Here is a 24,166-nt window from a genome sequence, read left to right on the forward strand (position 1 = left end):
TTTCTGATGCATTTATCCTTTAAATCATGCAGGAAATCAGAGGGATTACAAATATTTACCTGTGTAGTTACGGTTTCTTTACATGCCTTCAAATTACTGCCGTGTGCCATTTCATGTCAACCTGAAGGACTCCCTTTAGCATTTTTCAAAAATTTTAATGTTTATTTATTTTTGAGATACAGAACGTGAGTGGGGGAGGGGCAGAGAGAGAGGGAGACACAGAATCTGAAGCAGGCTCCAGGCTCCGAGCTATCAACACAGAGCCCGATGCGGGGCTAGAACCCACGAACTGTGAGATCATGACCTGAACGGAAGTCGGATGCTTGACCGAGTCACCCCAGGCGCTCCTTTGGCATTTCTTGTAGGGCAGGTCTGTTAACAAGCAACTCCTTGGTCTTTTATCTGGGAGTGTCCTCACTTCTGTCTAGTTTTTAAAGGACAGTTTTGATGGATAAAGAATTCTTGGTTTGCAGCCTTTTCTTTTAGCACTTTATATCATTCCACCCCGTTGAGATCTTGTGAACCCTTGCAACAGCTCTTTAGACATATCCTTAATGATAAAGTGTGTCTTATGCTTATATATTTGAGAAGGGGATCATTGATTAATGTGTTATTGAGGCTCAATAAAATTTAGATGTTCAACGGACATTTCTTGACTGCCTACAACGTACATGGTGCCTACTGTTCAAAAGGGTCAGGATTCAGGGGCACCCGGGTGGCTCAGTTGATTAAGCGTCCGACTTCGGCTGAGGTCATGATCTCACAGTCCATGGGTTTTGGGCCCTGAGTCAGGCTCTGTGCTGACTGCTCGGAGCCTGGAGCCTGCTTCGGTTTCTGTGTTTCCTTTTTTCTAACTCTCCCCTGCTCGCGCTCTTTCTCTCTCAAAAATACACAAACATTAAAAAAACTGTTTTTAAAAAAAGGGTCAGGATTCAGAGGTAAGCAAGCGAAAGGTCACAGGATTCAAGAACTCACACTCTGATGGAGAACACAGACGATAAGTCAGTAAACCTTCAGTAGAGGGGTGCCTTGGTGGCTCAGCCAAGTTAAGTGTATGACTTCGGCTCAGGTCATGATCTTACGGTTCATGTTCAAGCCCCATGTCAGTCTCTGTGCTGACAGCTCAAAGCCTGGAGCCTGCTTTGGATTCTGTGTCTCCCTCTCTCAGCTCCTCCCCTGCTTACACTAATAAATAAACATTAAAAATTAAAAAAAAAAAAAAAAAACCTTCCGTAGAAATTTCAGTTTTGGATATGCACCAGAAGCAAATGAGTAGTGATGTGACAGAGCTGCATCAAGATGCCTTAAACCCTATTCTCCCAAAAACTGAGCCTGAAGCAAGGATTATGCATTGATGCTTTCATGGGCAGCAAGAACGAACTTGTCAGAACCACTCTGATGCCAGGGTGACAACCACTGGGAGACCACGCTCTTGAAAACAGTCCAAAGCAGAGTTTGAAGATTTCTGAAGTTGAAATTGTGGGGGTGCCTGGGTGGCCTCGCCCTATCCCTGCCCCCACTTCCCTTCATGCAGGACAGCACCCACCCACACCTGCAGTCTGCAGACATCTGTATTCTGTGAATACTACACCCCAACCCTGAGGTAAACCAAACATTAAGCCCTACGTTGACCCCAGAATCTGGATCCTCTGTTGCCCTTGTAGGACGCTCCTCTGTGCTCTAACCACACTACCACCCCCCGTACCAAGGCCAGACCCACAGGCATTCAAGTCTTCTAGCTCTTGAAGGCTTCAGTCTCCCAGGACCTGTCTGAGCACTAGCCATTCCTCCCCCAGCTTCTCAAACTCACTCCTGTGGGCTCGAGTCCTTTCCACAAGACGACCTCTCCCTTCTCCCTAGGACTCCTGACTCTAACTGCTCCCTTCATTCTCCCAGGACTGGATGGAGGGTCCCAGCGCCTCCCCCCAGGGCAAGTCCACTCGCCACCCCCCTTGAGCACCACCTCCTTGCTCCTGCTGTTGGGACCCCCAAGATCTCACGTGCTGGTCCCATATTCCTTCCGGAACAGGTCACGTGTGACGATCCAACAAAGTGCCAGGCTCACACGTGATTCTAATGGTAGCTATTCTAGTGATCTGGTGAAATCGCAGGTAGTGTTCTTATTTCCTTGGTGAGAAAAGACGTCGAACCCATTTCACTGGCTCACCGGCCATTTGATGATCTCTGTCAAGCACTTATTTAAGTCTCCCTGCCCGCCTTTCCCACCAATTTGTTACTGACTTGGGGGATTTGGTTCTCTGTGTGAGTCCTTTACCAGGTGCATAGACAGGAAGTGCCTTCTTCCTGTTGTTTTTGCTGGCTTCATGGTTTCGCCTGACGAACAACTTTCAACAAGATCCAACATGTAAACTTTTTATTTCACAATGAGCATCTTTTGTGTACCAAGAAACGCTGTCCACCCCAAGGCCGTGGCAGTAATCTCTAGATTACTGTTATTTTCTTCTAGAAGTCTGAGTCTTTTCTAAACCCGCTGTACCCACAGGGAAGGGGGTCTTCCTGTAAGAATTCACTAAGAGCAACACCCATGGTAATGATGGTAAGAACAACAACAGCTAATATTTATTGAGCTTATGTGATATTCCAGATACACTTTCAAAGAGTTTACAAGTACCAGACACAGTCACCACAACAGCAGTATTAGGTGTAATTATCCCCATTCCACACATAACGCACAGGGGGTACCAGGTCACTTCCCCAGTGAATCACAGGGAGTAAAGCGGTGGGATGGTGACGATAACGGGGAGGGAGCGTACCATGGCGGGAGGCTCTCCCGCATAGGTTACACTGGCGGAGTTATTCCCCAGAACAAGTCTGAAATGAGACAGACATCGAGTGGTACTAGGAAGCTTCTATCCACTCACTGCACTAACCAATTCAGTAAAAAAAAAAAAAAAAAAAAAAAAGTCTACACGGGGTATACGGTGATCACTAAGAAAAAGTGATTTCTCCATTCTCCAAATCTGCCTCAAGCGTGACTCCTCTGAGGTCCTGTGAGCAGAAGGGTGTCCGGTGAAGGCTTTCTCGTGTTAAATCGTATCATGGGCTTTCCTTGTGTTGTGGAAGGAAGGAATGTGGGATGGAAGTTTCTGCATGTTCTTTGTGTTCAAGAGGTTTTCCAGCAGTGTGAATTCTCTCATGTTCTCGAAGATGGTTCACATGGTGACACCCCTTCCCACACTCCTTACCTTCAAAAGGCTTCTCACCCGTGTGAATCTTCTGATGCTGCGTAAGCTGATGGCCGTGACTGAAGGCCTTCCCGCACTCTTTACATTCGTAGGGCTTCTCCCCTGTGTGAATCCTCTCATGTTTCACAAGGCTCGACCCGTAGATGAAGGCCTTCCCGCACTCCCTACATTTGTAAGGCGTCTCGCCCGTGTGGATCCGCTCGTGCTGCGTGAGGTGGTAGCCACAGTTGAAGGCCTTCCCACATTCTGTGCACTTGTAAGGCTTCTCACCCGTGTGAATCCTCTCGTGCTTCACGAGGCTCGAGCCCCAGCGGAAGGCCTTCCCGCACTCCTTGCACTCGTGTGGTTTCTCACCGGTGTGGATCTTCTGATGCTGAGTGAGGTAGTTGACTCGCGTGAAGGCCTTCCCGCACTCCTGGCACTCGTAGGGCTTCTCGCCAGTGTGGATCCTCTTGTGCTGGACGAGGCTCGAGCCGCAGATGAAGGCCTTCCCGCAGTCCTTACACTCGTAGGGCTTCTCGCCGCTGTGAATTCGCTTGTGCTGGATCAGTTTATACACACGGCTGAAGGTCTTCCCGCAGTCTTTGCACTCGTAGTCCTTCTCCCCCGTGTGAAACCTCTGATGCTGGGTGAGCTCGTCACCACGTCTAAAGGCCTTCCCGCAGTCCTTACACTCGTAGGGCTTCTCACCTGTGTGGATCCTCTTATGAATGACCAGGCTCGAGCCCCAGCGGAAGGCCTTCCCGCAGTCCTTACATTCATAGGGTTTCTCCCCCGTGTGGATTTTCTGGTGTTGTGTGAGTTGATTGCCCCAACGAAAGGCCTTTTTGCATTCTTTACATTCGTAGGGTTTCTCCCCCGTGTGAATCTTCTGATGCTGAGTGAGCTGGTAGCCACGACTGAAGGCCTTCCCACATTCCTTACATTCATAGGAATTCTCCCTAGCATGAGGTCTCTGGTGTGCTCTACCAGAGGTATTTTCTCTACAAGTGGGCGTTTTCTCATGGTTGGTTATCACTTGATTCAAACAGCCCTGCTGAGGGCCCTGTGACCTTTCAAACTCACCTTCACACATCCAGTTAAGGCCCAGGGATTTACTTTTTCCATTTGAGTTCCATCTGGATAAATTTATTTCGTAAATGCCCTTTTCTGTAGGTAAACTCTTGGTCCCATATGGTGACTCCAAATCTGGGGGAAAAAAAATAAACATATTTTGTTTCCTTCTAAGGAGAATGAAAACAAAAAACTAACCACAAACCGAAAACCTTGTCTAAGAGAAATAAAACTTCTCTAGGAGAACAAACATGAATCCCCTAAGGGCTCTTGTTAGAATATAGAGTCCACTTCTGGGACCATAATACTTAATGAGGAAACACTGGAGACGCACACATTCCTGCTAAAGTCAGACAAGAAAAAGGAGCTGTCTGTTAGACGCCCCACTATTTCCTATGAGCTGAGGCAATTAAGCAGAAAGAAATCGGAGGGGCAGATCTCAAAAATAAAGATGATAAAGAACAAATCTGCAGATAATGTAATGACATACCTGGAAAATGCAGGAAAGTCAAATACACAACTAATGTAAAAAACAAGAATATACAGTTTGGGTAGCTGGGTATAAAATATTCTGAAATTATGTAGTGTCAGTCATATAATGAAAAGTAGTTCTGGACATAAAGACCCAACATCAAAGGCAATAAAAGAGACAATGTGTAGGATTCACTGTAAGAAACCTGGTAAACGCGTATAAAGGAATGTTCAGGAGGATCTGACCACCCGTACGATGTTAACTCCAAGGGGCTGCAAAATCCTGAACATGTTCAACTTCCTGAGGTCACAAGGATGCTACAAAGTGTTAAATGATCAACTGGAAGCATGCTAACAAAGCAGCCCTTTACTGTAGGAACTGGTAATTTTTTCTTTAAAGAACAATCTTTATCAGGTACAAATGGTGTCATTACATAACCAAGTAGTAGATGGAGCAGTTTCTCTTTAAAATAGTGCAGTGAACAAACAAAGAAGTGGTGATAAGAGATCACCATTTTTTAAAATGTATTTTTTATTTTTTATTTAAAAAAAAAATTTTTTTTTAACGTTCATTTATTTTTGAGACAGAGAGAGACAGAGCATGAACAGGGGAGGGGCAGAGAGAGAGGGAGACACAGAATCCGAAACAGGCTCCAGGATCTGAGCGGTCAGCCCAGAGCCCGACGCGGGGCTCGAACTCACGGACCGCGAGATCGTGACCTGAGCCGAAGTCGGCCGCTTAACCGACCGAGCCACCCAGGCGCCCCTAAAATGTATTTTTTAAAGCTCATTTTGAGAGAGACAGACAGTGTGAGTGGGGGAGGGGCACTGAGAGGAGAGAGAGAAGAGAGAGAGAGAGAAAGAGAGAGAGAATCCCAAGCAGGCCCCTCACCACCAATGCAAAGCCTGACGTGGGGCTCGAACTCATGAACCGCGAGATCATGACCTGAGCCAAAACCAAGAGTCGGACGCTTAACCGACTGAGCCACGCAGGCGTCCCTAGAAGATCACCATTTTGAATCCCTCTGCAAAAGTGGGTCTAGGCACCGAGTGTCAGTGACAGCTAAAGGCACAAAAAGGGCCATAACCAGACAACGTCTTGTGATGTTAGAACATAACCACACCCGGGAAGAGGTATTAGTGAAAATTAGACAAAAGGAAAAGGAGAAAAGCCCTCAAAGCTAGGAATCCAGCCAAGTTGCACGAACGACAAAGGGCATGGGATCACGCGGTCTACACCCCTGCCACCGGAGGCTGGTCCACAGACCAGCAGCATCCACGACACGAGAAGTGGGGTGAAGTAGAGGAGAATGGGTAGAGGGGGATGGGGTGGAGATCAGGTTCCTGGTGGTGACTTCTTCCCCACAGGCCTTGGGCCTTTGCAGCGAGCTTCCCAAATGCCCAGGGGCACACCTGCTCGCTGCCTCGATGGCACGTCCCAGGCGGACCGGCTGTCACTGTCCTCTGCACGCATACCCCCCTCTCAACCCAGGCTCTCTCCCCTGCTCCCAAAAGCAGCAAGTCACATCTGGCTTAGAAATGAAAGGCCCTGCTTCCGAAAAAAGAAATGCACGTGATGTGGGACTTAGGAAACAAATTAGAAGCTCAAAAATGTTTTGATGGAGACTTAGCGAAATTTCTGACAAGCTGCAAGTCAAAGTGGTCAGACTTCAGAAAAGAGAAATGATCAAAGAACAAACAGGCAGCCAGACAGGAAGATCTTATTTTAAACTCCCAAGGGCCTCACCCCTGGAGGCAAGTACAACAAGGGGGGGGGTGACAGTGTGGACCCAGGCCACAACTCTAGGGTTCGATTCTTGCTTCTGCCTCCCTGTCTGACCTAGTCACCCTATGCCCAAGTATTCTCGCCTACAGATCAGACACGGCAATCGTGCCGACACCATAAGCTGGTGGGGACGAGATGAAGTGTGTTTGTACACACAGTGCTCACAACAACGCCGGGTACACAGTGGGCACAGGATCAGCCACTAACACTACGGCTACTGTTTTCCAACAGAAAAACAAGACATGTCCTGAGACGTTTACAGGACACGGTCATCCAATGTTTAACTCAGGATTCAGGAATGGTAACTTTCGGCCTCACTGCAGGTAACAACGTGCAGCAAATGGAAAGTGCTCGCTTTGGTTTTACAGGAATGCTGTTCACTCGGTCTGCCTGTATGTCAGACACAGACGCTGGTTTACCAGGAAGACGAGGTTGCTGTGCGGAGCGGTTTTCCCAGGAGGTGGGTCCCCAGAGTAGCACAGTCCATCCACAGTGGTTTGCGCGGTAACATACTACCGTAATGTCAAGATGGCTGTGAAATAAATATTCCAGAATCTAAATTCACTTTGGTCACTAAGGACAGGATGTCCCAAAGGTGGGACGATCGCTGACAGCCCATCTTAGATGCGGCTGAGCTCAGGACACTCCTTGGGAAGGGGAAGAAGGAAGTCGGCTAGGTCCTTGGAAGGCAGTCCCGATGCTCCGGGGCGGGGCAGGCGGCTCACCCAGGGACACCAGGTTGCTGTAGTTCTCCAGCATCACGTCCCAGTACAGGTCCCTCTGCGAGGAGTCCAGGCACGCCCACTCCTCCTGCGAGAAGTCGATGGCTACATCTGAGAACGTCACCAGACCCTGAGAACACAGACCCACACGTTCCTGATGAGATGAGAGAGCACAGGCTCAAGATGAAAGACAGGCCAGAAAGGGCTGTGTGCTGGGTCGGGCTGGACACAGACAGGACGCGGTGGGGGCTGTGACCGCAGCAGGGCCGGGCGGCTGAAGAGAAAACCCCACGGCCTGTGGGATGCCTCCTTACTCCAATCCTGTCAATCCTGGGGCTCCTCCTGAGTGCCTGCCCCATAACACCTCGGCAAGTGTGGATTCCTGGGGCACCCTTTCCATCCTCCAAGGGAAGGAAAATGCCTAGAGTTTTGTTCCCGAAATGTGAGCTCTTTTACCTTCGAAACTAGGGCTCATGTGTCTGAATGTTCTCCAGCCTCATGCTCATCATTTGCCAAGACTTTAAGCAGTCTTCCTATGTAATGAGCAGCATTTTCTTATTCCCTCGTGGGAACAGATTAAATTTACTGCAGCTGTACACCTAGGTACAACCAGACATCCGGGGTTTTCCCCAATTCTGGGAGTAGATGATCATCCGGGACTTCTGTACTGGGTGACCTTCTTACCCGTCGCCACCCACCACCCCCACCTTTTCCCCGTTCCTGACTTAGGATACTGGTGCAGAATCACGTGGATGGGAGTGTGGGTCTGGCAGGTCTCCATGACAACACAATGCATCTCCTGGGTCCCCTGGTAACACCAGGGGCCCCTCAGGCCCTAAGCACAGCCCTATCCGCCCCCCAAAAGCCTCCTGGAGCTCGAGCTCTCACCGCACACTGACACTGACCAGACAACGTGAACGTTCCCTTTTCTCGCCCTGAAAAAAGACCAGTGGAGAATGGGGAGAATTTTAGTTTTTGCATGTGGTCACATGGGACTGCCACCTCCAACTCCTCTAACAACAGACGCGGCCCAAGTATTTCTCGCAAGGGACTTTCCTCCTCCACTGCTCCCCCGTTACTCCTGACAAAAACGTGAGCACACAGGAGACACAAATCACTGGCTTGGGGGTGAAGTGAGCATTAACCATGCGGGGGCACAGGGCTGTGTGGCATTGTCGTTCACCAGAACAGAAGACCCGAGGTGGTGGTGGTGGGGGGGCAATTACAGGGGCCTCAGTCGGGCAGGAGGCTTCAGGATAACTCATAAAAATATCCACATATTTCAAAAGAGAGAGAGAAAAACATACTTACGTGGGCCATAGTTTTAGAATCAAGAACTGATCAGTCCTCTTGGGGTTTCTTTTACCAAAGACACAAAATCCAGAGAAGCCAGAGATATACGAGAAAAAAAGAGGCATTAAAGTAAGTGCGCCTTGGTCCCCAAATGCCGACGTACAACCTCTCTGCTCCTCTGTCTTTGTTTCCAACCCCCGCCCCCGCATTCCTCTCCCACAATATGCACGTGTCAACATGACACATCCGGAGAGGATACAGGAGTCTGCACAAAAAGGGAAATCGCGCTCCCCAAAACCCCCGGAAACCCAGCTGCACACACACATTAGAGCGGCTTGTAGTTATGGTTTTGCCTTGAAGTCAGACCTACTCTCAGCTGTCATTTCTCAATATAACTCTTTTACTTTCTCTACCCACAACGTGGGTATGAACTCAACGACGCCCAGATCAAGAGTCGCACGCTCCAATGACTGAGACAGCCAGGCGGCCCTCAACATCGTTTTTTCAACTGCAGCGCACGGACAGTGTTGTGTTAGTGTCAGGAACACGCAAGTCTGTATCTCACGCTGTGCACACAAGTGTAGCGGCCCTGTTACACTTGTTACAATGCCGCTGACTGCTGTCCCTCTCATCCCTGTGACTCTCTCCAGGGCTGGAGGCCTGTACCTCCCCCCGCTCCCCTTCACCCATTCTGCCCCTCCCCCCTCCCCTCCCTTCCAGCAACCATGCTTGTTGGGTGTTCTGCATTTATGGGTTTGTTTCTGTTTTAGTTTGTTCATTTGTTTTATTTAGATTCCACATATAAGTGAAATCATATGGTATTTATCTTTCTCTTACTTCACTTAATACTCTTTAGGTGCATCCATTTTGCTGCAAATGGCAAGATCTCATTCTTCTTTGTCTTTTGCTCTCAACTTTTTTTTTTTTTTTTTAAACAGTGAGAGAGGACAAGAGCTGGGGAGGGGGGCAGAGTGAGAGAAAGTATCTTAAGCAAGCTCAATGCTCATCACAGAGCCCAACTCAGGGCTTGATCCCACGACCCTGGGATCATGACCTGAGTGAAATTAAGAGTCGGGTGTTCAACCTACTGAGCCACCCAGGTGCCCCTGCCCTCAACTTCCAAGAGGTGACCTACATCACACCTGATGAGAATGTCTTTGTTTTGGTGCCTCTGGTTATACCCAACTAGTCTTAGGGCAGGAACTGGCTACACAGGAAAGGCCAACCCAGGTGATTCGGGGTGGGTGCTTTGGGTCATGATCTGATAATGAGATTAGCATGGAGACAATTAGTCAATCATGCCTGGATGATCAATCATTCAGTCAACCAACCAGGCCTGTGAAAACTCTGGGCGTTTGGCAATACTCTATGCACATTGTCCTACATCCCTGTGACAGGGAATCCAGTCCTAACTCCATGGGGAGAGGACACTGGACACTAGAAGCTTGTTAATCTGCATCCTTCCCCTGTAATTAACTGTAACTATGAGAACAGTTCTCAGTGAATCCTAAGAATGCTTCTAGTCCTGATTTATTGAACCTGAAAGTCATTTCGGGAAAGTCCTGAACTTGGAGTTAGTTGGTGTCAGGGCTGAAGGTAACCCTGTGTGGATCCCATGCCCTCAAATCTGTTCTGGCCTCTAGATGGGGTGAGGTTGGTCAAGACAAGGCAGGTGGATACAGTGAAGGAAATGCCACCATGTTCAGCACTGAGTCTAGAAAAGCTGACGGCATCAAGTACGATGTAAAAGAGTAAATGTTCATGAAATGCTAAGTTGGGAGAAATCCTTAAAAGACATGACTACTTCGGAGATATTGGCAGCAGAAAAATCAGTCTACCAAAACAGAATAATACAGTTGCAGTATTTTATATATGAACATATGTATGTGTATACAGATACACACAGACACAGAATAACCGTAACACATCAATAGAAACAGGAAACACAGAGAAACAGAAAGAAAATGCCTGGAAAGTTATGCATCCCTTATGCAGAAAAGAGCTAACAGAGCAGGTTGGAAATTTCTTGGCCCTTGGCTGGACTTCCGGAGGGTCCCCGCCACTCCCTGACAAGGCGGCTCACTGCTCTTAAACTGTAGAAACCATGTGGTTTATACGGAACCCTTGCTTTCCTCTGGGGGTCTGCAATTCTGGGATGTACCAGGCAGACGGTGCCTCTGTGACTGGGCCCTGATGAGCTTTCCTGGTGGACGACACTTCACATGTGCTGCTGTCACTCAAGCTGGGGGGTTAAGCATGTCCTGGGTCACTGCACTGGCAAGACGCTCTTGGAAGTGTGTGCCTGGATTCCTCCCGACATTGTCCCATGCGCCTGTCCCTCGGCTGACTGTGGTGTGTGCCCTGTCACCGGATAAACCCTGGCCACGAGCAGGACTGCCTGTTGAATCCTGTGAGTCCACTCAGAACCACAGAACCTGCTGGTGGTCCTGGTGACCTGAAACCCGTCTGGTCTTGATTTTCGCCTTCTTCTTTTAATGTTTGGTTATTTTTGAGAGAGACACAAGAGCGTGAGCAGGAGGGGCAGAGAGAGAGAGGGAGACACAGAATCCGAAGCAGCCTCCAGGCTCTGAGCTGTCAGCACAAAGCCCGATGCAGGGTTCAAACGCACAAACCGTGAGATTATGACCTGAGCTGAAGTCGGACACTTAACCGACTGAACCACCCGGGCGCCCCATGATCTTGATTTTCTTAAGCACACCTCACTTGGTGTGTAACAGCAGGTGTTGGTTGGATGTATATACGTGTGTGCGTTTCTTTTAAGTTCATTAAATGGCAGGGCACCTGGGTGGCACAGTCGGTTAAGTGTCCAACTTCAGCTCAGGTTATGAACTTGTGCGGTTCGTGGGTTCGAGCCCCACACTGGGCTCTGTAGTGACAGCTCAGAGCCTGAAGCCTGATTCAGATTCTGTGTCTCCCTCTCTCTCCTCCCCTCCCCTGCTCACACTCTCTCTCAAAAATAAACAAACTTTAAAAAATTAAAAAAAATTCATTAAATGGCCGTTGGACTCTCAAACAACAGAGAAACTTCTTTTTTAAAGTCTCCTTTTGGGGCGCCTGGGTGGCTCAGTCGGTTAAGCGGCCGACTTCAGCTCAGGTCATGATCTCGCGGTCCGTGAGTTCGAGCCCCGCGTCGGGCTCTGGGCTGATGGCTCAGAGCCAGGAGCCTGCTTCCGATTCTGTGTCTCCCTCTCTCTCTGCCCCTCCCCCATTCATGCTCTGTCTCTCTCTCTCTGTATCAAAAATAAATAAACGTTAAAAAAAATTTTTAAAGTCTCCTTTTGACATGGTGGGAAAAAAAGCTCAGAATACATGATCTCTGCATTATTTTACGCATTGACTTTTGTTTCCTTTCACTTCCTAATACGTAAACCAGCTCTTTGGTGTATCCCCATGCCCACACATGTTGGGGCACCGACTAGAAACAGGACGAGAATTCCAAGGGGTGCTCTGCAGATACTGACAGCTGTCTCGCTGGAAGGCTGAACTGGACTTCTGAACTTGGCCTTCCAGCCACGGTGTCCTGTGCACAAATGCTAAACCACCTGACCCTGTCAGTCTTCACTTTGCATCAGACGTCATTACAGACGACTTGTAAGGTCTAAAACTCGGGTAGCAAATTCCATTTTACTCCACACACAGCCCGTGCATTCAGTTATCTGGTCACGACCTGACAACCATGAGAGTGATTCTCTCCTTCCCATCGCCTTTCGGAGCACGTCACCTACGAGTCTCCACAGACCCTGACTGCAGGCTGCCCAGGGCTTCCATTCAGTCTCCCTTTTGGGCCGGGTTATGGGCAACGTGCAGGTAACGATGTGCTCAGTCATCGCTCATCCCCAGTGCTCACACCACAGGGTCAGGCCCCTTGTAGGCACTTAACAAAGACAGGATTTTGATGCAAAATTCCTCTTTTGGGAACACTTATCCCAAGGAAACAGAAAGAGGTGTACAAATATGTGTACAAGAATGTTGAGGACTTTTTAAAAATGGGACGGCTTTAAAAATGTTTTGAGATAATTGTCGACTCACATGCAGTTGCAAGAAATAATACAGAGGGGGATGTGAGGGCGATCTGGCTGCGACATCTGTCACCCCATTGATCGCCAGGGTTGATTCGGCTGATCTGGCTGGCTAGGCGGGTGTCCCCTTCCTCCCTCACCGCTCCATGTGCGTCCCTCCCGAAGCTGCGCGCTCGGTCGAAGAGGACGACCTTCCCCGATAGAGGAGGACCGTTCTTCGGTCAAGGGTATACGAGTAGCTGCGCTCCCCTGCTAGAACCTCCAAACAAGCTCTCAAGAAATAATACAGAGGGAACCTGTGTACCCTTTACCCAGCTGACCCCAATGGTAACACATCACAAAACTATAGGACAATGTAACAATCAGGACATTGATACGGATGTAATCCATCAATTTTATTCAGATTTTCCAGAGAATTGTTTTAAAAGATGGAAAAAAAAATAAAAGAAAGAAATAGAAATATCTCATGGTAGAGGACAGATGAAATAAATTATGGTCTGTTATAATGGCATATAATACATTTACTAACAATGATATTGACTTATATTCCTTAAGAAAAAAATTTAAGGTAAGTTACTACGTGAAGAAAACAGGTTTAAATAAATATGTGTAATTTGGGAGAAGAGGTCTTGGTGAAATTAAGAATAAGGCCCTGTGGTCTTTTAGGATGTGAATCTGAGCTCTGACAGTTGCTAACCTCCCACTGTCTGTTCCCCCATGGGTAAGACGGGGGTAAAAGCAGTATCGGGCAGGTAGGACTGCAGCAACTATTAAGATAATCTATATAAAACACAATAATATTAACAGTTACTTAATACAAGTTAGCAGTTATGATTGAAAATCAGTCACATCACACTGTTTTTATGAAAGAAACTCAAGCGTGCCTTTTCCTTTCTTCTACTGAAAGGTGCTTCTCAAACCTGTTTCTATATAATCCATGCTAACAATTTTCCGAGCCTCTTGGGAAATGAAATTCTTTTAAATCATCAGCAAAAAAACATTCTGAGACACACAAGGAGAAAATGAGGGACAGACCGGAGTCTGCATGGAAAATCCAGCTCAGAATCTAACCTGAGAAGGTGTCAAACTGACAGCACGCGGCTGGACCTCATACTCCATTGTCAGGGGAGATTTCTGTCACCTTACACCTTTCTCATGTATCTGCCCGTGCAAATGTTAGAGTACAGCTCGTATCTGTAGTAAGTCAGTGCTTATAGTCACGTTCTGTGACAGGAAAATTCAAATCTTACAAAATCTAATTTTGAAAGCCTGTCTGTGTTGATAATTTGTTCGTGGGATTAATTTTAAATGATGCCTTTCTAATCCTTGAAGGTGTAAATATGTGAGAGATTTTTTTCCTAAGCAAGATGAGGATCACTGGAACACTTCTCTCCACATGCACACAGGTACAATGGGACCCACGGCTGACTTGGACGCCTCTATAAACTAACATCTGGAGAGTCTATGGCTCACTTACGTTATCACTTAGCGGGATCCAGGACTCTGAGGACAAAAACCACACATGTATGCACAGACGGGGAGGGAAGGGCTGGGCACATACATACCAAAAAATCAACAGCAATTAGCTCTGGATGGTACAGTTATGGGTAATTTCGAGTTTCTTCTTTACGGGCTCCTTAGGGAACTGAAGCTTTTGCGGCAGGCCTGAATTAATCCCATGATAAGAAACATAAGAGTCCCAAATTAAAAAAAAAATCAACAAAGAGAAAGACCATAGTCATGGGGGAGTGGGTATATTGCAGTCATCGGGAACGCTGGCTGGACAGGCCTGTGACAGGCAGGAAAACGGTCTCCCCAAGATGTCCATCCGCATCCTTGCCCTGGAGCCCGTGAATATGTTACATTACAGAGCAGAGGGGAGCTAGGGTCCAGGTGGACTTGGGAGTTGCTCCTCACCTGACCTCAACACAGGGAGGTACCCTGAATTTTGCCAGGTGGGCCCAACGTAATGCAAGGGTCCTTACAAGTAAGTGAGGGGGTGATAAGAGAGAAAGACCTGACCACTGAGGCAGGGTCAGAGTCACTGGGATCTAGTAACTGGGGTCCTGAAACACAAGGCTGTCACTTAGGGAGACACGGTCTTTGGAAACAAAGGAACAACTTCACAGTGGACAAAACTGACAAACTACCTCAACCAGATGATCAAGTTCAAACTCAGCCATCAGAAATCGTGATGTATTCTTGCCATGACAAGATGAAAGCAGTGTGACCTTCCACCCCCAAAACCATACACCCAGTCCAATTGTGAGAAAAGCATCAGGTTCCGAGAGGGGGGCATCCTACCAAGTACCTGTACCTCTCAAAACCGTCAAGGTCATCAGAAACAAGGGAAGTCTGAGAAACTGTCTCAGCCAAGAGGAGCTTAAGGGCACATGACAGCGAAATGTAATGGGATCTCCTGGATGGCATCCTGGACCAGATGAAGAACATTACGGAAAAACTAAGGAAATCTGAATAAAGCACGGATTTCAGTTAATGATAACATATCAAGCCTGGCTCATCAACTGTGAATTAATATCCCACCCTAACGTACGTTGTTAATGGTGGGCGAGACCTGGGCATTCTCATACTATCTTTGCAATTTTTCTGCAAATCTCAAACCATTTTAAAAATTAACATGGAAAATATGCAACCTGTAGCCCGCAAAACATGAACTATTTAATACGTGACCTTTCACGGAGAACGTCTGCGAAACCCTGCTCTAGACCCAGAACTCACTTCTTACAGTTCAGACAGAGAGGCAAGTGAAACCCAGGAAAACAAACGGAGGCTGTCCAGACCCCCAACAAAATGGGGATAATACAACAAATCTCTACTTATTGCTTCCTGGAAAAAAAGTCCCTGCCTTTGATGAAAAGACCTTTGTTCAAGCCCCACTTTTAAGAGCATCACAAAGCTGGTAACTTTGTCATTCGCTGGCCCAAACCCTCAAAACTTCTCTGTTCTTATTTTGCTCTGGAAGTCAGGCCTGTGGTTAAAGACCGACGAAGTCTAGTGCTTGATTCCGATTCCACCTTACAAGTCAGATCATCCTGACCAAAGCACCGTCTAAAATAAAGCACCACAGGGAACCTCTCCACTGCAGTCTTCTGTGTTGTGTGCATACACCTGCCTGACCCCATCACACCTCTTGGGCAAGAATGACTGAGGTTAAGTCCCTATCAGGGAGAACATTTCAGGCCAAGGAAAGCAGGTATTCTGAAGTCCTATAAGCACAAGTCATTGACAGAATAAAAAGGGTAACTCATCTGAACCTTGACTTTAAGGTGTGTAACAAGCCGTCTTCCTCCTCAGGATGCTTTTTCTGGATGACCGCTGGCCTGGGGGAAAGAGAAGGAGACACTAGGGCCTTTCTGGAGCACAAACTTATCAGGAGACACCCTCCAAGCCCACACATCCTATCTAAAACCAATCAGAAATGAGAGGGAAATGGGATCTGAGTATTTCGGAGATTCCCGGGGACCAGGCTGGAGTAACTGGGGTTCTGACATATGAAGCAGCCCCATCTCCCAAGTCAGGGACCTCTCCCCTCCAAAGAAGGAATCTCATTCCCGAGGCCCTTCGGTCCTGTTACTCTGGTAGCCCGTAAAGTCAATACTTCGTTCTAAAACAGTCATCTCATGCTACGTCTGCGCCCTTCCTGTCGGTCACTTTCGCGGCAGGGTTCGGGCTCTCATCTCCCTCTGTGACCACTGCTTTTCCTCCCCCCTCCACCCCGGGTTGGAACGTGCTCCGGTTGGAGCAGCGACAGCAAAGCTACAGGTTGCACTGTCCCCTACTAATACCAGCCTCGCCACCGCACTTGCCGTCACGACACGCACCTTGGCCCCGCCACCCCCGCGGCTGCGCGAAGGCACCGTAACACTCCAGACCCGCCCCTCCGCCTCCCTGCTACCCGCCGCACGAAGGCACCCGTGACAGGCACGGTGGCCCATCCGACCCCCTGCCGCCCCCGCCGTGGCGCGAAAGCACCCGTGACAGGCACGCAGCTCCAGCCGGGCCCCTCCACCCCTGCGGAGCCCAGTCGCGCAATCGCGGTCCCGCCGCGCCCCCCCGCCCCCCCGCGCCCCACTCCCGCGAAGTGCGTCACAGCCTCCGAGCTGGGGCCTGCCCCCTCGCGCGCACCGCGACCCCGGGCACCCGGCCCCTGGCACCCCCCCCCCGACGCTCCCGCACTTCTCCCCGCAGCATCTCCCGCAGGCCCAGGCTCCGCGTCGGGCCTCCGCGCCCGGGATGCCTTCCCCACCGCCCTCCCACGCCGTCCCCCGCGCCGCTCCTCTCCCGGGAGGCCACCCACTCACCGCTCGGGGCCCCACGACCCACTGGAAATCCGGAGGGGGCGGGAGGGGGCGCAAGGCGCGAGGTTAACTCCGACCCGCGTCCGCGGGATGCCAAGCAGAGACGATGCTAGACCTAGCGAGCCTCTCCCAGCAGGCACTTCGCGGCGTTCCGACTTGAGAGAGGGGGCGGTGCAGCGGGCCTCTGGGAAATGTAGTCCAGCAGCCCGGGAATACGCGGAGCTTGAAGCGCGGCGGCCCACTTCCCCGGCATGCAACTCTGCGCGGCCCGAAGCGCTGTGCCTCACAGACTTCTGGGAAATGTCGTTCAGGGGAAGGACTCGCGGAAGGATGGGGGTGCGGCGGGGCTCCCAGCATGCATTTCGGTCTCCTACGTAAGGATGGCTCGTCGTCTGTGTGATGTCGCTCGTTGCCAAGGGGTTGACTTTAAGAGTAATTGAGACTTTTCCCTCAGACCATTATTTGACTTATGAAAAACAAAAAGCCCAAAACAACGTTTTTTTCCCCCTAATGCTGACGTTCCTTATACAGCCGTTAACTGGGACATTTCTTTCCTTATGCACTGGGACTATGTGGTTCCACTCTAGTATTGATCCCATCGGAAAAGCAGCACGTTTGCCTCTGCAATCACCACTCTGTAACCGAATCAGTTGTTTTAAAAACTACCTTGAATGATGATGATGTTAGTTACTTTTGGCTTTTTCTTGTAGGTTCATTTTATTCTTTCTCTATTCCAGATGCAGCATCAGTCACTTCTCCAAAAAGCCTGGACTCCTGTTGTTTGGAAAGGACATTAGAGAACACAGACTCCGTACTCTTGGGCTGACACTGCTTTTAGGTGCTTTTGGTGAACAGAGGTAGGAAAAGAATTCTTGTATTCCTATTCCTAATTTTCAAATTAAATCTGACCTTAGAGCATTGTTCTCTCAATTTATTAAATCCCAACTTTATAATTACTTATTGTCACCTACAACATAAAGGGAATGCTTTTTTATATTTTATATTATTTTTCTTTTTTTCTTTTTAAAGTTTATTTTTTTATTTTGAGAGAGAGAGAGAGCAGAAGCGGGGAAAGGTCAAAGAGAGAGAATCCCAAGCAGGCTCTGCAACATCAGTGCAGACCCCGATGTGGGGCTTGAACTCACAAACTGAGATCATGATCTGAGTCAAGATCAAGAGTCGAAAGCTTAACCGACTGTGCCACCCAGTTGCCCATATTTATTATTTTTCTTAAAGTTTATTTGTTTTGAGAGCAAGCGGGTGAGCAGGAGACAGGCAGAGAGAGAGAGAGAGAGAGAGAGAGAGAGAATTCCTGTGCTGTCAGCATAGAGCCTGACTTTAGCTCGAACTCGCAAGCCACCTGAATCGAAACCAGGAGTCAGAGGCTTAACCAACTGAGCCACCCTGGTGCCCCTAAAGGAAATACTTTCAAAATAACGATGTTGGGGCGCCTGGGTGGCGCAGTCGGTTAAGCGTCCGACTTCAGCCAGGTCACGATCTCGCGGTCCGTGAGTTCGAGCCCCGCGTCAGGCTCTGGGCTGATGGCTCGGAGCCTGGAGCCTGTTTCCGATTCTGTGTCTCCCTCTCTCTCTGACCCTCCCCCGTTCATGCTCTGTCTCTCTCTGTCTCTCTCTGTCCCAAAAATAAATGAAAAAAACGTTGAAAAAAAAAATTTCAAAATAACGATGTTGATAGAACTGTGATATAACAAAAGAAAATCTGAAATGTTCTCCATAATTCTTTTTGTCCTTAGAATGGATCCCATTCAAGATACTGCACTGTTTCTTTATCAGTAATGAACTATTTAAAAATGGAGTTGCAACGACAGGGTAGTTATTTGGAAAAAGGTCAAATTCATTCAATAGCTCAAATTATATATCAGAGGATCAAGAGGATCAGAGATGTAAAAGTAAAAAAGTAAGTCATAAACATGATAAAAATGTGTACATAACATGGAAATAAGGAGAGATCCTTTCGAACTGTAACCCAAAATCCAGAAGTTGTAAGAGACACATCACAGTTTAAGTGTTGAAAGCAAAAGACAAAGAGGAAATCCTGAAGCAGCAACAGAACAGACTCATTGTATAGAGGATAACAACAACGTGATGACTAATGCCTGGCACTTCATCAGAAATAGTAAGTGAAGGCAGTGGAATAAGATATTCAAAGTAATGAGAGAATAATAATTTAAAAAGGTCAAAGAGGAATACTATATCCAGCAAAACTATCATTAAAAAATTAGGGGGAAATAAAGACATTTCCAGGCGAACAATATGCAAAGAACTTTCGTAACTCATGAAGAAACCAACCCAATTAAAAAAGGAACAGGAGGGGTCCCTGGGTGGCTCAGTCAGTTAAGTGTCCAACTTTGGCTCAGGTCATGATCTCATGGTTTGTGAGTTCAAGCCCCACATTGGGCTCTGTGTTGACACCTCAGAGCCTGGAGCCTGTTTTGGATTCTGTGTCTCCCTCGCTCTCTCTCAAAAATAAATAAACATTAAAAAAAAAAAAAAAAAGAAATAGGGAAAAGACTTGAATAGACATGTCACCAAAGATATATGAATGGCTCATAAGCAAATATGCTCAACATCATCAGGCACTAGGAAAATGCAAATCAAAACTATAGTGCAATTATTACACTCTTTAAAATGGCTATAATACGAAAGAGCAAAAACACTGTTGCTGAGGCTATGGAGAAACTGGAGGCCTTACCTATTTCTGCGCAGAATGGAAAATAACAAAGCATTTTCTATTTTTAAAAAAATCTATAATTTTAAGGGACATGTATTACTTTCTAGGTTATATTGCACATCCTGACTGAGAAAGAAAACAATCTGAGTAACCAATTTCAATATACAGATTAAAAGGCATTGGAGGTCTCTGAATCTAATAAGGTCTGTTTCATTTTATTTAAAAAAGATTTTTTTGGGGGGGGGGGTGCCTGGGTGGCTCAGTCGGTTAAACGTCTGACTTCAGCTCAGGTAATGATCTCACGGTCTGTGAGTTCGAGCCCCGCATTGAGCTCTGTGCTGACACCTCAGAGCCTGGAGCCTGTTTCAGATTCTGTGTCTCCCTCTCTCTCTGACCCTCCCTCATTCATGCTCTCTCTGTCTCAAAAATAAATAAACATTAAAAAAAAAATTTTTTTTAAATGTTTATTTATTTATTTATTTATTTATTTATTTTTTTATTTATTTTTGGAACAGAGAGAGACAGAGCATGAACGGGGGAGGGTCAGAGAGAGAGGGAGACACAGAATCGGAAACAGGCTCCAGGCTCCGAGCCATCAGCCCAGAGCCCGACGCGGGGCTCGAACTCACGGACTGCGAGATCGTGACCTGGCTGAAGTCGGACGCTTAACCGACTGCGCCACCCAGGCGCCCCTAATGTTTATTTTTTGAGAGAGAGAGGGAAACACAGAATCTGAAGCAGGCTCCAGGCCCTGAGCTGTCAGCACAAAGCCCAATGTGGGGCTCGAACCCACAGACCGTGAGATCATGACCTGAGCGGAAGTCGGATACTTAACCAACTGAGCCCCCCAGGTGCCCCAAGCTCTGTTTCATTTTAAGTCAGAGATAGTTCCAATGTGTTGGAATCTCTTTTAATGAAGAAAAATTAATTTGTTCACATTATTTTATCAGGCTACTAAAAAAATCTGAACAAAATGAAACGAGAAAATTTTAACTTGATCTCCTTTAAATACATAATGTAAAGGTACAAATATGACTTTAGCCATTTAAATGTAGCCAGTTAGCAATTAATATTAGCCAAATTCACTTTATTCCATTAATGAAAAAAAGATTCCATATTAGAATACCAATTAATGCAATACATCAAAATAACATATATTTTTTAATGTTTTTAATGTTTGTTTATTTTTTGAGAGACAGACAGAATATGAGCAAGGGAGGGGCAGAGAGAGAGGAATACACAGAATCTGAAGCCGGCTCCAGGCTATGAGCTGTCAGCACAGGGCCTGATGTGAAGCTAGAACTCAGGGACCGTGAGATCATGACCTGAGCTGAAGTCGGATGCTCAACTGACTGAGCCACCCAGGCACCTGGAACAGATTTAAACAAAACATAGTTGAGCACTGCTGTAGATCCTTGATAGTTAAATCCTGCCAAATACGACATTTAAAAAATTATTTTTCAGCAAGAAAATTTCAGCAAACATTATGATCAGGAGTTAACACTGGGAATATTTTCATGAAAGTGGGCTGAGACCAGGGGCCCAGTCAGTGCTCAGCCCGTTCACCCCTGCACAGGATGCCTGAGCCAGGACCCAGAGGAAAAGGGTAAAGCAGGAAACAAAACTAGAAGCAGGAGGCTAGAACAGTTATTATTCACAGATGACATGATTACAAACCTTGAAACAGCAGATCTATTTTGACTGTTTGACTAATAAGAGAATCGAGAAGGTTGGGGAGGAATACCTTCTGCCCTGTGGTCCTTCTAGCTGAACTTAAAAATCTAACTGACATGACACAAATTAACAGGAGAAAACTAGATTTAATAGTGTACATGTGGGAATCCACAGAGGTGTGAAATTCAGAAGACAGTGAGGTACCGTGAAGCTTACAGGGAATGAAGGAGAGGGGTATGGGTGTAAACTCAATAGCAAGGTGAGAGGAGATGTTTGAAAAGAAGGCTGATTATACAGATGAGTTCCTTCGGTAAAGGGGGGCCTCTGTTAATACTTGTCTTCCTCCTGCAGACTCTCCTTTCCACTGTAAATTTAGACAGTTATGGGGGAGGCACAACACCTTTCCTGCATCTGCTGGTATTTTGTTTTGCTGTTTTTCTTTTTTTTTTTACTTAAAAAAATGTTTATTTTGAAGACAGCGCAAGCAGGGGAGGGGTGGACAGAAAGGGAGACACAGAATCTAAAGCAGGCTCCAGGCTCTGAGCTGTCAGCACAGAGCCTGACGTGGGGCTCGAACTCACAAACTGGGAGATTGTGACCTGAGCTGAAGTCGGATGCTCAACCGACTGAGCCACCCAGGCACCCCTGATGAATATTTTCAATATATAATTATCAGAAAAGCATTGAGACCTCAACTGAATGATATAATTTATTTAAAAGGAAAAAAGCTGAAACTTGAAAAAAAAAATGAACACATTAGGAATCATATTGAAATATGAAATTTGAGGATACAGGAATGGAACAAAAATGGCCCCTGGGTGGGGAAAACCCTTTCCAGTGCAACACTGAGGTTGCGCACACACCACTGAGAAAGAGGATCTCGGGCGCCTGCATTTTGACCTCAAACTTTCCCGTTGGGTTCTCTCCAGCTGGACTCTCAGCTCAGGAGGAAGACTGAAAGCAAAACATGCCCTGAGGGGAACCAACAGCTGCCCCTTCAAGCAGTAGGGTTTGCCCTGAGCCCCCACTCATCATTGACTCCAAGACAAAGATCTCTTTGACTTTCACTGCCTACCTATCCACCCACCCACCTTTGCCCCACATTTTCCTTATAAACGTGGAAGTATTTTCAGCACTTTGGACAGTCTTTGAGAAGCGAATCCTAGGTTCCTTTCGTGTTTCACCACGGCTCCTCTCTTTGCCTTTGGATTTTGTCAGCAGGAATGGCCCAACCTGGTCTGTTTGGAACCCCACCCCTCTTGCACCCTTGCGCCCCAGCTACACCATGGTCCGGATGAGCTCAGGGAGGGAAGAAACACTACAGGACACGAGCCTGTCACCTCCGCGGATGGGTGGGGGGACAACAACGAGGAGGTCCCGGGAGGAGTGACAGGTCCCCGCCCCAGGAGCACGCGATGCCGCGGGCTGTGGAGGTGGGGGTCTCAGGACAGGGTGAAGATTGCGGAATGCCAGGCTCAGGGAGGAAACCGGCCACCCGCGCTGACCGCAAGGGGCAGACAGACAATCGAGAGGCGGGAGCCGGCGGCAAGGGCAAGAATCCGTGCACCGAGTGGGGACTTCACACGGCATCGGGTCCGTGAGGAGGGTCGGCGAAGGGTACTGTGCAGGAAAACGACGAGGCCGGTAGTGTCCACATGCCACAGGCAGAGAGGCAGATCTCCTTCCGAGCAATTTTAACCGGGAACAGAGCGGATCCCAGCACTCGGATCGTCTCCAGCGGCGTCGGGACTCACCGCTGCATGGACCGGCTGGGGGGTGCAGCCTTCCAGCGACCCCACACCCACGTGCGGACTTCTGCGGACCGAGCAGCCGCTGCGTTCAAACCTGAACCGGAAAGACAAACTGTCCCGCAACAGTGGGACACCACTTATCCGGATCCGCTTCCGGGTCTGCCAGAAATGCGCTACGGCCGTGCTGGGGGGTGGGGGGGCGGGGCTTCGGCTGGCCGGGGCGGGGCTGGGCATGGTGCGTCCTGGGATCCGGGGAAGCGGGTACGGAGGCTGGGAGTGGGTGGGGCTAGGAGGGTGTTGGCTCCCGAGGGAGCGGGTGTGGGGGCGCGGTCTGGGGGTGGGCGGGGCTGCGGTGAGCGCGGGGCGGTGCCTGGAGCTAGCGAGGACCGGTGGGGGTGGAGTCTGGTGGTGGGCGGGGCCTTGGCCGATCCTGTGTCCCGCCCCCGGGGCGTTCCTGGATCGGCCCCACCTAATGTGGTGTTCGGGGTTTGGATTCATTTAGACTACTTAGGCGTAGTGCGGGGCAGGGTTGACTCCTTCCTGCTTTATGTATATATTTCCAACAATTTAGCGTAAACGCTTAGAGTGCTGTAGACTCTCACACTGGAAGCCGAGATGTTTTCCTCTTACTGAGCTGGAAACGGTTGGAGTCCGAAGCCGCTTTTGCTAGCGGGTGGAGACGAGAGGGGGCGCTGGGCGGTGTACACAATGGTTCCACGGGGAGGAGCTGCAGCAACCCGGGACAAAGGGCCTGGGAGGGTGGGTGGAGGGGAATTTGAGCTTCGACGTCACCAATCCATTGCTTTAAAATATCAATTAAAAAAAAAAACTAAAAAAATAGGCATTAATTCCTTGGTTCCTTTTTATCTTCATTGTGTTGGTCTATTACGTGCTGGAGGTGAGCTATAAATCTATGCATGTATCTTGAAATAAAGTTGGATTGCGTCTACTTGTTTGCAATTAACTGAAATTTTCTTTTGTCCTGCTGTAACCTCACATTCGATAGATGTTCTGTTGTTACCGAACCCCAAGTTCAGGCTCAGAAGGCCCAAGAGATGAATGTTGATTGGAAGGGAATTTAAGCTTTAGTCAGGAGGCTGGCCACCCTGGGAGAGGACAGATTTGTCCCAGGGCCAACACCAAGGAAGGTTTCTGCCTGG

The 24,166-nt window shown here is 48.2% G+C and overlaps 1 protein-coding gene across 3 annotated transcripts; it reads right to left on the reverse strand.

Annotated features, from left to right (window-relative positions):
- Window positions 1-2,549: 2,549 nt before the first annotated feature.
- On the reverse strand, window positions 2,550-16,982 carry ZNF331 (zinc finger protein 331). 3 transcript variants are annotated; one of them, XM_042918415.1, is made up of 6 exons: window positions 16,894-16,982; window positions 15,847-15,912; window positions 14,137-14,236; window positions 8,550-8,597; window positions 7,242-7,368; window positions 2,550-4,394 (listed from the first exon to the last, which is right to left on the reverse strand). In XM_042918415.1, the coding sequence occupies exons 4-6, from the start codon at window positions 8,556-8,558 to the stop codon at window positions 3,058-3,060; spliced, it is 1,473 nt and encodes a 490-aa protein (XP_042774349.1). In that variant the 5' UTR covers window positions 8,559-8,597; window positions 14,137-14,236; window positions 15,847-15,912; window positions 16,894-16,982; the 3' UTR covers window positions 2,550-3,057. The 3 variants fall into 3 exon arrangements, with proteins under 3 accessions (XP_042774349.1, XP_042774350.1, XP_042774351.1); XM_042918416.1 differs by lacking the exon at window positions 14,137-14,236; XM_042918417.1 differs by lacking the exons at window positions 15,847-15,912; window positions 16,894-16,982 and having other exon boundaries at window positions 14,137-15,304.
- Window positions 16,983-24,166: the final 7,184 nt, after the last annotated feature.

Source organism: Panthera leo, chromosome E2 (assembly GCF_018350215.1).
Source record: "Panthera leo isolate Ple1 chromosome E2, P.leo_Ple1_pat1.1, whole genome shotgun sequence".
NCBI classification, from domain to species: domain Eukaryota; kingdom Metazoa; phylum Chordata; class Mammalia; order Carnivora; family Felidae; genus Panthera; species Panthera leo.

What these genes read in the sequence shown, in the direction of transcription:
- ZNF331 (XM_042918416.1), bottom strand. An exon ending in CAGCAACCTGGTGTCCCTGG is followed by an intron (nt 4,395 to 7,241) that starts GTGAGCCGCCTG and finishes TTTTTCCCCCAG; the next exon opens with ATTTGGAGTCACCATATGGG.